The sequence below is a fragment of the Dasypus novemcinctus genome, chromosome 6, assembly GCF_030445035.2.
Source record: "Dasypus novemcinctus isolate mDasNov1 chromosome 6, mDasNov1.1.hap2, whole genome shotgun sequence".
NCBI classification, from domain to species: Eukaryota; Metazoa; Chordata; class Mammalia; order Cingulata; family Dasypodidae; genus Dasypus; species Dasypus novemcinctus.
In genome coordinates, this window is record NC_080678.1 from 51,663,206 (window position 1) to 51,676,238 (window position 13,033).

A 13,033-nucleotide genomic window follows, 5' to 3' on the forward strand; every position below is an offset into this window, starting at 1 on the left:
GCATGAGGGTTGGGAGAAATGTCTGCTTTGTTCATCATAGTATCTTTGGTATCTAGTACTGAAAAACTTTGATAAAATGAATGAATGGACCATTGTAGTGTACATAAGTCCAGTCTTTTATTTGCTACAAATCTATTCAAGAAACTGGTGGGGTTTTTTTTTTTTTTGTTTTGTTTTTTGTTTTTTTACACTACAGAATTCACACAGACATACAGTATTTTATGATATAAAACAAACATTTTTATCAGGTTTATGGGTTGTTTAAAAAAATTATATCATTACAGTGAATTACATAATGAATTTCTGGAAAGCAGTATGCCAAAAAGATGATCACTACATGCTAAACTAATGTGAAATGGGAAAGTAGCTGGTTTCAGCACCTCGGGACCATGTTCACAGATTCTCTAAGTCAGCAGCCAGCTTTATGGCCCTCTCGTAGTACTCCAAGGCTTCATTCATTTTCCCTTTGCATTTGTAGACGAACCCAAGGAGGCTCAGACTTTCTACATCTGATTCATTTCTCCGAAGTTTCCTTAAAGCCAATTTCTCCAAGGAACTGAGGCTTTTATCCCTTGAAAAGGATGCATTTTCTATTTTTAGTACTTTTATATACTGGATAATTGCATCAGTGTCAGATTTCTTTTGAAATTCCTGAAAGTGACCATAGTGGAAATATATGTCTTGCTGTTTTTCTTTGGTGACTGGTTTCATGCATAACACTTTTTGATAAGTGTCTTCAGCTTTTCGGTAGTCACCTGCTTCTATATACATTTTTGCCAGATGTAGATAAGCAGTTTCAAATGTGGGCTTTTGTTTCACAGCGAATTCAAAATGAGAGATAGCTAATCTTATCATTTCATTGACATTTTCCCTGTCCCGCCCCCTAGGCTGGTTGTTTGTAGCTTTCTTTATTTGGATTACTTTCTCTTTGTAGCAGAGCCCTATCTGGTGATGCAGGACTACAGAGGCTGGTGCTGCCTGCAAGGCCCTATTTAAGAGCTGAAGAGCTTTATCCCGGGAGTCATTTCTTCTGTAAAACTTGGCCGCATATCGCCAGACATAGGTCTGCGAGGACATGCTGGTCAGTGCTTCTTCAATGTACTTTTCTCCTTCAGCTTCTTGTCCTGCTTCCTGGAGCTTCAGCGCAAGGAGAACCTTAATATATGCATCTCCTGGATTTAGCCTGATGGCCTGCCTCAGGGGATACAGAGAAAACCCGTGTTCTCCCTGTTTTGCTGTGATAAGGCCATCCAGGCGAAAGAGGGTAATAGCGTACCCAGTGCTGGATTCAGGGTTTTCAGGGTCCACCTCCAGAACTTCTTCAAAGCAGGCCTTGGCCCGTTCGTAATTCTTTCCTCCACACTTCAGCAAGGCCCATCCTTCCTCACACTTCGTCTCAGGACACTCCATTCTATTGCGGGAGAGATTTGCAAACTTCTTGCAAGTGTTCTCCACCTTGTCCAGGTAAGTCAGGGTTTCTGTCAGTCTGCCCATGTGGAAATACACCCAGGCATAGTTGCCCCAGGTAACCAGACTTCTCAGGTCAGATTGGTCAGCATGTTCTTGCTGGATTAAGTCTTCAGCTTCTTTCAAGCTCTTCAGGGCTTCCTCATTCTGGCCATTCAGGTGTTTCACATAGGCCAGTAGGTTGTGTATTCCCACATTGTATTTGGTATCCAGGAACTGAATCTCCTCCAAGATCCTGTTTTCTAAATCAAGAATTTCAGTGTCTTCAATGAACAACTCCCAAGTAAAGTGACATTTCAGCTGTTCCAGTCTATCCTTGACCAGATGCTCTTCAACATTCTTACTGTGAAAACAAATACACATTTTCTTCATTAGGCAAGGAATAACTAATAGAAAGAAGGTAGATAAAACGCTTTGTATTCTAGTGCTTAACCTGCAAGGAGTATACCTACTTCATCCAGAGTCCCTGTATTTCTGAAATCTGCATGGACTTTGCACACAATCTGCTTGGCTTTATTGGCTGGCTCCAGCAATTTCTAGCCAAGTAACCTCTCTGTTTTTCAGAGACCCATCCATAATATGGGGATACTAATAGTACTTACTGCATTGGGTTTGGTGAGAATTAATAAGGCTATATGTATGTAAAGCACTTAGAGCACTTGGCATGCCATATACATGTTTCCTATTGTAAAAAGAAACAAAGCCACCAGTATAATCAAAGCTGCAGTTTTATTACTTGAGCAGAGTGATTTCAAATGGAGGAAGCTAGAGTGAGATTCTTAAAATGGCAAGTGGCTTACCATAGCTTATAAAGTCAATTAGTGGATTTTTCAAGTAGGAAGTTACAGTGATTGGTTGACACTTAAGTTCTTCATTACATTGCAAAGTGGGAAAAATATATACAATAATATAGTATCTTTGTCCATTTTTTAAAAAGATTTATTTATTTATTTATTTATTTCCCCCCCTTTCTCTCATCCCACCCTGCTGTTTTTGCTGTTTTGTCTCTTCTCATTTTCTCTCCTCTAGGAATCACCGTAATTCAATCATGGAGACCTCGGATAGGGAGAGAGGTTCCCTATAGATTTTGCCACTTCAGTTCCTGGTTTCTGCTGTGCTTCCCCTTGACTTTCCCCTTGTCTCTCTTTTGATGTGTCATCATCTTGCTGCATGACTCACTTGCATGGGGCACTGGCTTGCACACAGGCATGCTTTCTCTTCTTCTTTTCTACCAGGAGGCCCCAGAGATCGAACCCAGGTCCTCCCATGTGGTAGGTAGAAGCCCTATCACTTGAGCCATATCTGCCTCCCTTTGTCCATTTTTAATAGGCTATGCCTACTGGACCAAGATCATCTTTTTATTAAATATGAAAAATTGCAACTTATCAGGAGTGCTCTACTTGGTCAGTTGTTATCTTTTGGAAAGTCCCTGCCATTTCTTGGAAAGTGGTTGCTCTTGGCAACTCCCAATGCAGATGCCTTTTAATCTTATTGAACATTATTTTATTATTAATGTAATTAGGACAAACACATATGAAAACATAGTACCTTAGGAAACATTATCGACCTCAAGAACTTAGCCCGCAGATTATGCAACAAATTAAGAGCAATTAAAAGAGATAATATTTGACCAATTTCTTTTTAACTTCTCATTTCACAATAATTATAGATTCACAGGAAGTTGCAAAGATAGTACAAAGATCCAGTGCACTCTTCACCCAGTTTCTATCAATAGTTATCATTGTACATTAACTATGGTGCAATATCAAAACCAAGAAATTGACATTAGTACAAGGTGTACAGTTCTGTCACACATAGGCCCATGGAAACATCATCTCAGTAATTCAAGATACTGAACTACTCCATTATCACAAATATCTCTTTACTACCCTTTAGAGTCATACCCATTTCCTCCCCCAGCTGCTAATTTGTTTTTCATCTCTATAATTTTGTCATTTCATGAATGTTATATAAATGGAATCACAGGCAGTATATGCTTTTTTGAGATGGCCTTTTTTCATTCATCATTATGACATTGAGTTCCATCCAAGTTGTTGAGTTTATCAATAGATCTTTCCTTTTTATTGCTGAGTATTATTCAGCAATATAAATGGATGTACCACATTTGGTTTAATAATTCACCTATTGTAGGACATTTTGGTTGTTTCCAGTTTTGTCCTATTACAAATAAAACTGCTCTGAGTAATCATGCACAGGTGTTTGTGTGGACATAAATTTTCATTTCTCTGGGATAAATGTTCAGGTCCTATATTGCTAGGTTCTATAATAAGTGCATGATGAGTTTTTAAAGAAACTGTCAAATTATTTTCCAGGTAGCTATACCATTTTACAGTCCCACCAGCAGTGTACAGATGATCCAGTTCCTCTGCATCCTCACCAGCATTTTTATATTTTCATTTTTATATTTTTATATTTCAATTTATATGTTCTAGTAGGTGTGCAGTAATATCTCATTGTGTTTTTAATTTGCAATTACTTAGTGACTAATGGTGTTGAATATCTTTTTCATGTGCTCATTTGCCATCCTGTGTCCTCAGTGATGAAATGTCTCTTCATATCTTTTGCCCATTTTCTAATTGGGTTATTGGGTTTTTTTTTTTTTATTGTTTGGTTTTGAGAGTTCTTTATATAGTGTAGATAGGAATCCTTTGTCAGTTATGTGATTTTCAAATATTTTCTTCAAGTCGGTAATATGTCTTCATTCTTTAAACAGGGCCTTTTATAGAGCAAACATTTAAAAAAATTTTTGATGAAGACCAATTAACTGACAAGTGCAAAATAATTAAACAATGAAAATATTAGAAGATGACAGGAAACAACAAGTGTATACTTGCATAAAATTTACAAAGCTATTTATGGCAAAGGTCCCCTAAGTAAAGTAAATAGGGAAACAATAAGATCATGGGAAATATTTGTAATACAGATGGTAAAGGTTCTAATTTCATAATATATAAAGTGTTTTTATAAATTGGCAATAAAAATTCAATAGACCAATAGGAATCTATATGAGTAGACAATTTATGGGAGAGCCAATATAAATAGCCAGTAAACATGAAATAAAGATGTTCTAAGCCCCCTAGTCATTAAATAAATGCAAATTAAGTAACAGGGATTTACTGATTGGCAAACCTTTAAATGGGTGAAGACATCATTTACTGCAACCATGAATTGTTAAGTTGTTTGGCTTAAAATTTTTTATTTTAGTAATCTATATACAACCTAAAATTTCTCCACATTCAGATATATATATAATCCAGTGGTGTTACTTGTATTCACAATGTTGTGCAACCCTTAATCGTCATCCATCACCACAACTTTTCCATCACCCCTAACAGAAATTCTGTTAACAGTTAAGCGTTAACTTTGCATTCCCTAGCCCTCGGTTGCTCCTGGTAATCTGAATTCTGGTTTATGACTGAATTCTAGTTTATGAATCTGCTTATCCTAATTATTTCCTATCAGTGAGATCATACAATATTTGTCCTTTTGTGTGTGGTGTACTTCACTCAACATGATGTCTTCAAGACTCATCCATTTTGTTGTAGTTATCAGAGCTTTGGTCCTTTTCATGGCTGAATAAGTTAGAGAGTTTTTAAAGGTCATTCTGATAATAGTATTTATTATTAAATTTTAAAAATACATATTTCCTTCAACAAAGTCATTCCATCCCTAGGAATCTATCTCCCAGATAAAAACACCTGCCCATAAAGATATACATTCAAGAATATTCTTTGCAACATTTTATAGCAACAAAATGAAAATATCAATGGGAAGTGGTTAAATAAATTGTGGTATATCTTTACCATAGAATATTTTTTATGCAGCCCTTAGATTGCATGAGTTAGTTCAAACCTAGTTGTGTTTGAGGGACTTTTATAATATACAATTAACTGAAAAAAGTGAGCTGTAGCGAAGTGTCCAAAACATGACCCATTTTCATTTCATAAAGACCTAAACCCTCTATGTATGTTTGTTTTTGATTATCTGAGCATGGAGAAATCTGTAAGACAAAACCTGTTTGTTAGCAATTGCTTACTGTTGTGGTCCCCCTAGAAACGTCTATAGCAGGAATTTGTGAATATAATATATTACATAGCAAAACAGACTCTGAAATGTAACTAAGGTTATGCACCTTGCAGTGGGGAGACTTCAGGTGGATTATCTACGTGGGCCCCATATAATCACATGAGTCCTTAAAAGCTGAGAACCTTTCCTGGCGGTGGTCAGAAAACTGAGATAATGGATGAAGAGCTTTGCTGTGTGGGAGGGTCTCAACTCGCTATTGCTGACTTTAATGATGGAAGAAGGGGCCTATGAGCTAAGGAATATAGGTCGTGCCTGGAAACTGGCATGGCCCTCAGCAGCCATACTTAGTCTATCAGCCAGCAGTGAAACAGGACCTCAGTCCTACAAGCACAAGGAACTGCATCCTGCCAACACCTGACAAACAAAACAGGGAGACAGATTTCCGCTAGAGATTCCACAAGGAATGAAGGCACTGCTGACACCTTGATTTTAACCCAGTGAGACCTGGGTTGGATTTTTGACCCAGAAAACTAAACGATACATTTGTATCATTTAAACCACTAAGTTTGTAGTAATTTGTTAACGGTAGCAATAAAAAGAGTACAGTTACTACAGGGGAGGGTCCAGACAATGGTACATAGGTTGTGGGGAGAAGTGAAGAAGAGAAGGTAGGGACAGAAAAAAGAAATTTGATACTTAGAGACAAACTAAGAATTCAGCAGTGAAAATCCTCATGCAAGGAGACATTCCATCACAAACTGGGAGGGATAAGCTGTGTGGGCCACAGAGAAGATCCAGAATTCAACTAGAACATTTTCCTTGGCCACTCTGGTTAAAGGTTCCAGTTCTGTGAGAGGAAGAGGGGGACAGGAGGAATTGGAGACTAAGACTAATTTCAGAACCTGCAGTATATCCAGAATATTTAGTTATAAATATGAAAAGTAAACTGTACCAAATTCTCTCTCATTATTTTAAAGAAGACAGTAGTTGGGAGATGCTATTATCCTATAAATTCAATGACAACCTTATCTTCTGAAGAGAAAAATGCCAGAATAAGACAGGAGCTGATGTATCCACTGTCTACCTCTTTATCCAGACTATGAAGTGGTGGGAGGCAGAAAAACTGACTGAGCAACCCCAGTGTTAAGAGTCCTCAGGGAACTGTGATGGCTGTGGGAGAATGTGTTCCTTGTGAGAAATTCCAACGAGCAAGTGGTGCTGACCTGGCATCACCTTTGGAGAGGCCATCAGAGTACACTGACGTACATACACAGACTGCCCTTCAGGATCACTGAACTCTGAAGGTCTTCTCGAGAATCCATACACTGAAATTTATTTCCCTTGATGATCCCTCTAGCCCCCAGAGGGCAGAATACCCTGATTGCCCTGTGCTAACTTCAAACTGTCAGTTTAATAGCTGCTTACTACAGGAAAAGAAAACAGAGTTCATTCCTTTTTAGACTGCTTTTCCTCCTCTGCTATTCCTCTTATATAAATCTTGTTTTTGCTTTTGTTTGATGAAATCAATTGCTTTATAGAGTTTCTTTGAATTCAAGTAAAATAGCCTACTAATAATTAATTCTAGATCTTTGAGTTATTCTTTAACATTTAGAATGAGCAGACCCAGATGATGCTGTGGAATCTCATAGATCATCAAGGCTAGAGTACTATATTTGATTTGCTTGTGTGTCTTCTCACCTTTTACCTTCTTTTAATTATAATGCTATGAGCCCAGCAACCTCATCAAGCACTTCTAACTTCTAAATAGGTCACCAAAGGCCATAAGCCTGTAGGCACCTGTCCTGTATTCTAGATTTGAACACTGTAAAAAGCATGTAGTTATTTGAGGTAACCTCATATGATTTTTTTTAATAACAAATTAATTGAGATACAATTCACATACTAAAAAATGTACCCTTTTAAAGTATACAACTCAATGGTTATACAACCATCATTGTTATATTTATAGAATATAGTTTCATCATTGCAAGATGAAAGCTCAAACCTATTATCAATTACTTCCCATTACTCTGTCCCTACTACTATCGGCAACTGCTAATCTACTTTCTATTGCTATGATTTGCCTATTCTGGACATTTCATATTAATGGAATCATATAATATGTGGTCTTTTGTGACTGACTTCTTTCATTTAGTATAATGTCTTCAAGGTTTTATCTATATTGTAGCATGTATTAGTACTTCATTAATTTTTCTTGCCAAACAATATTCCATTGTATGAATATACCACGTTTTGTTTACCTGTGTATCGGTTCATGGACATTTGAGGTGTTTCTGCGTTTTAGCTATTGTGAATAAAGTGGTGACCATTAGTGTACAAGCTTTTGTATAGACATAGTTTTTATTTTCCTGGGTATATACCTAGAAATGGAATTGCTTAATCATTGACAACCCTATCCATCTGCTTATGGGCCAAAATGGGCAGGGGCGTTGATCATAGTGCCTTTTCTGGGACCTTTGTCCCCTTCAAATTTTTTCCCACTGGAGCACTAAGGAGAAATTTACAGGTCAATACTAATCAACTTTATTTTTTTTTTTTACCTGCTGATATCAGATTATTTGAATCAAGAATCAGAGTGGGAAATGTAGAAATTACCACATTAGGCCCTTCAGGTAAGGAAGATGCCAGTGTTCCCAAGTGTAGAATTCCAGCCAAGCCACCTGGCCAGGAGGATATCAAGGCCTGGGGGCCATTTGACTTCCTTGGGGAAGAGGTCTGTGCAGATGCTGCTAATCTTAAATCCTGTTAGACTGGGATGGCCTGAGATAAGAGCCCAGCAGTGCAGAAAATAAGTCCAGAAGTTTACAGAGGGAAACCTTATTCTCTAGCCACGAGTTTGTTCCATCACATCCCTGTGGATCCCTGCAATATTTCCCCACAAGATATCTGAGAGTCCCCAGGACCGTGGCTTATGCAGCCTGGTGGGTCCTATTTTTCCTCCATGGTGAAGAGCCAGCAAAAATGATGTCTGCCCAGACAAGCCAGCCATTCCCTCTCTAGATCAAACAAAAGCAAGCTTCATAGAAAAGGATTTTGAAGGCAGGGATCATTTTCTCCCTTTCTGCCAAACTCCTTTCCCATTTCTCTCCCCCTGCTTTGGGCTATAGCATGAAGTAAACTTCCTCAGGGTGATGCTAACAAAAATAAAAATGCCTCAATTAACGAAACAGTTTATATGTGTATATGAATGTATACATACACACACACACATACACATGCATATTCAGACTATAAACAAATGCTGAAATGGAACAATTAGGAAACTTGACTTCACTGAGGCCAAGTCTTTTGAGACAGTATTGATTAATTTTTTAAAAAAGAAACTTTAGACATGACAGAGAAGCAGGAAAATACTTACCTCATGGTTGCTGTGAATTAGGCAGCAAGTCTGCAGTATTTTGTTCAGCCTGATGATCTGACCAATCTGTCCTGTTTTTCAAATAAGTTTAAGCCCCAAGACAGAGCTATATAAGGAAATAGCCTACAGCTAATGCTGTAGTCTGTGGGTGTGTTGTTGCAAGTGTGAAATGGAAACAGAAAGTAAAAAATGAAACTAAAACGGACAGAGTTCCATTTTTTGGAAGATGAAACTTAAACAATGATTGCTTTCTTCATTCTGTTTTGGAATAAATCCCTGGTTGTTTTGAAAACTTATTGCTAGGAGGCTGGTGAAAAGTAGTTTTCCACTGCTCTAGATAGTATACAGAGAAGCATTCACAGTGTTTGTCTTGCTGCTGTGAATTTAGTTAGCAGAGGTCCTGGTTCTTTGGGACTGATTATGCATTCAGGTTCTTGTCCAGGGGGTTCTTGGGATAAACAGACACATCAGGGAAGCAGATGTGGCTCAACAAATAGAGTATCTGCCTACCATATAGGAGGTCCAAGGGTTCAATACCCAGGGCCTCCTGGCACGTGTGGTGAGCTGGCCCATGTACAGTGCTGCTATGCGCAAGGAGTGCCAGCCCATGCAGGGGTGCCCCCCATGCAAGGAGTGGTCCTTGTGCAAGGAGAGCTGCCCCACGTGAAACCGCAGCTCGCTCAGAATTGGCGCCACACACATGGAGAGCTGATGTAGTAAGATCACACAACAAAAAGAGACACAGATTCCCAAGGCCAGCCTGATGAGAATACAAGTGGACACAGAAGAACACACAACAAATGGACACAGCAGATGAGGGGGAGGGAAGGGGCATAAACAAATAAATCCTTAAAAAAAAAACCAAAACAGACACATCAGTAACACAGGACAGGGCAGCATTAAAGAGAAAGGAAACAGCCAACAAAGAGAGAAAGAGGAGAGAGAAAGAGAGAGAGAGAGAGAGAGAGACTGTGTGTGTGTGCGTGCGCTTGTGTTTACAGATAGGATAGAAAATAGGAACTGAGGAAAATGGAAGTTTTAGGAAATGAAACTTGAGCCCTAGGCAGAGTCCATTTCCAAAAGTCTAGAATGATTACTGAGTACAGTTTTTCTTTATCTGTTTGGCTATTCATTTTGTCCGTAAGATATATTCCACTAGAGGTATAGAGTCAAAATAGCATGTTAAAATCATTTGGGAATAGTTCATATATTTTTCCTTGATTCCTTATATATTTTAAGGAATAGATTTACTTTTTAGGGATTGCTGTTTACCTTGTTTATCCTGATAGTTTATTATGAACATTTCAAACATAAAGAAAAGTTGAAAAACTTGTACAAGATTCTATAATTAGCGTTTTACGTATTTTCTTTATCACATATCTATTCATCTACCCATTACTACATCCATCAACTTATTTGTTTTGTTACAAAACAAGGCAAGTTGTATACATCATGTAATTAATTCCTAGATGTTTTAATATGGAAATATGGATTGTTTTTTAAAATATGAATTTGGCATTATAATTAGAAAATATATTTACATGGTTCCCAAAATAGAGAAGCCTAGCATCTATTGCTGTCTCCTCTTCTCTTTTCCCTGCCTCCCTTATCTCCCTATTATACAATTTCATTTTCCTTTGATTTTATTTTAATATATTTTAATAATATATTAAATAATATATTAAATATTTTAATATATTTTAATAATATATTAAATAATATAATATATTAAATAATATATTAAATAATATATTTAATAATATAATTAAATAATATATTAAATAATATTAAATTTAATATTTTAATATAAATATTTAATATATTTAATAATATTTTAATATAGAAACATGCATTTTAAAGTATTCTTTAGTTCCTTAGATATATGATAATGTATCATAAAATTTTCTCCATTTTTATTCTTTAACACACTATAGTCTTGATTTCACTCCATATAGAGAAATTCCTTGCTCCTTTTATAGTTGGATAGTATTATGTTGTATGGTGGTTATTTGATTTGACCGCTACCATATTGATACTTTTTTTTTTCAGTTTGGCAGAGACAACATAGAAAATGGTTAAACTGTAACATTTTAATATTTTGTATAGAGTCTCAGCACATCTAAATAGTGTAAAATTTACATTTCTTGCGGTTAATGCACACGTGTGTATGTGTGCGCATGCAAAATTGGAAGAAGATGATCTTCCCCATTTTGTTCAAGTAGTGAGTTTCTAGTGGAATTTCAGTTTATCCCTGGAAAGTATAATTTGGAATGTAACAAAGCTAATAAGCTATATTTTCACTGGTTTAAGAGAAGAGAGAGTTTCCTAAATGTGAGAATTTAGCAAAGAGAAGGAGTCATGTGCTCCTGTTTAACTGGAGATGTTAAGATAACAGGATAAAACCTAAATCACCGTTTCTGAATGCATGCCTTCCCTTTTCCACAACTACCTGAGTATTTGTGTACTTCAAAGGACCTCTTCTTACTAATTCAAGGGTTTATTTGATTTTAGGACATTTTTCATCCCTGTTTGGTTTTTCTTTGTCAGTACATTTTGTGTAAGATAGGAAAATGCCCTGGACTTTGAAATAGAAGTGCATAATTTTATTTTAGGATTTTATCATTTACTATTTGGGTGTCTTTGATCAGTAAGCCTCAGGGTTTAGGACAAATTTGATTAATAATACGCTGTCTTTTACTTGAGTCACGTGAACAATTTTTTATAGAACTGAGTTTTAGGAAGAGCTTTACCTCTTCTGAGGAACTGAAATGTTTCCTTTTGCAAATACTAACAATGTATAATGGACTAAGTCTTCTTAATCTCTCCAACTGCCAAGAAACTGAGAGACATATTTATGAACTATTCCTAGATAAGGCATAGGTGCTTGTGGATGGATATGTATGTTTTCTTTCCTCCTTTTCTACCCATCGTACACGTCTTGACTTCGTAATTTTTTTTCTAACTTCCTATTTTAAATTATTTTTTCTTTATCATTGTCTTTTTCATGTTATACGTGGTACGTATTAAGAATTAGGAAGTGAACATGGCTCAACTGATAGAGTGTCTGTCTACCATATGGAGGGTCCAGGGTTCGATCCCCAGGGCCTCCTGACCCGTATGGTAAGCTGGCCCACACGCAGTGCTGCCACGTGCACCCCCACGTAGGGGTGCCCCATGCGCAAGTATGCCCCACAAGGAGAGCCGCCCTGCATGAAAAAAGTGTGGCCTGCCCAGGAGTGGCACCCCCCACACAGAGAGCTGACGCAGGAAGATGCAGCAAGATGATGCAACAAAAAAAAGAGACACAGTTTCCCAGTGCTGCCAGATAATGCAAGTGGACACAGAAGAACACACAGTGAATGGACACAGAGAGCAGACAACGGGGGGCGGGGAGAGGGAGGAAGGGGAGAGAAATAAATAAAATAAAATCTTTTTTTTTTTTTATGTATAAAGATGTGCTTGCTGTAATTGACATAAAACACTGTGCCCCATGAGAATGTCCAGCTGTTGGATCCATTATCAGGGGGAGGGAGGGCAGGAAAAACACGAAAGCAGGGTGGTAGAAGTTCGATGAGACTAGAGTAGAAGAAGGTGGCAGATGTGATTTGAGTACAAGTGAAACAACCCTTGGACAATTCTCAGAAATAGCTGGGGGAACCCATGAGGTGGGCTAATTTCATGTATTCAGTGCATTGCATACTAAAGTGATCATGATTGGGTCTCAAATATAAATGTGATGTTATTTAGTACAGTCTGGAGTATGTAGGTTATACGTGTGAATATAATCACAAATTGTTATTAGGTTACTTGGGGAAATTAGAGAACAAAGTTAATAGAATATAAATTCATACAATGAACATGCTGTTCTCCCTCTCTCTTTTCTTCCCTGGTTTAAACTCTATGTAGGAGCCACTGATGAGAGCAGCAATTATAAGAAATTCAGCCAACCAACTCATGACTATTTACTGAGTACCTTTTATGTTTCTGAGCTTGTAGGACTTGATGTTGTTGTAAATAGCTTGTCTTAGACCCTAACTTATATAAACACACATGTACACACTCCGTTTTTGGTTCTAGCATCTGAAGAGGTGGAAAGACTGCAGTATTAAATATAGGTAATGAACGGCACTTTGTGCAATG

General features: G+C 37.3%; 1 protein-coding gene across 1 annotated transcript; it reads right to left on the bottom strand.

The window, feature by feature from the left end:
* Positions 1–92: 92 nt before the first annotated feature.
* LOC111758627 (interferon-induced protein with tetratricopeptide repeats 1-like) lies at positions 93–9,095 on the bottom strand. The gene is made up of 2 exons (XM_004461422.5): positions 8,894–9,095; positions 93–1,810 (listed from the first exon to the last, which is right to left on the bottom strand). The coding sequence occupies exons 1-2, from the start codon at positions 8,896–8,898 to the stop codon at positions 394–396; spliced, it is 1,422 nt and encodes a 473-aa protein (XP_004461479.1). The 5' UTR covers positions 8,899–9,095; the 3' UTR covers positions 93–393.
* Between the last annotated feature and the right edge of the window lie 3,938 nt (positions 9,096–13,033).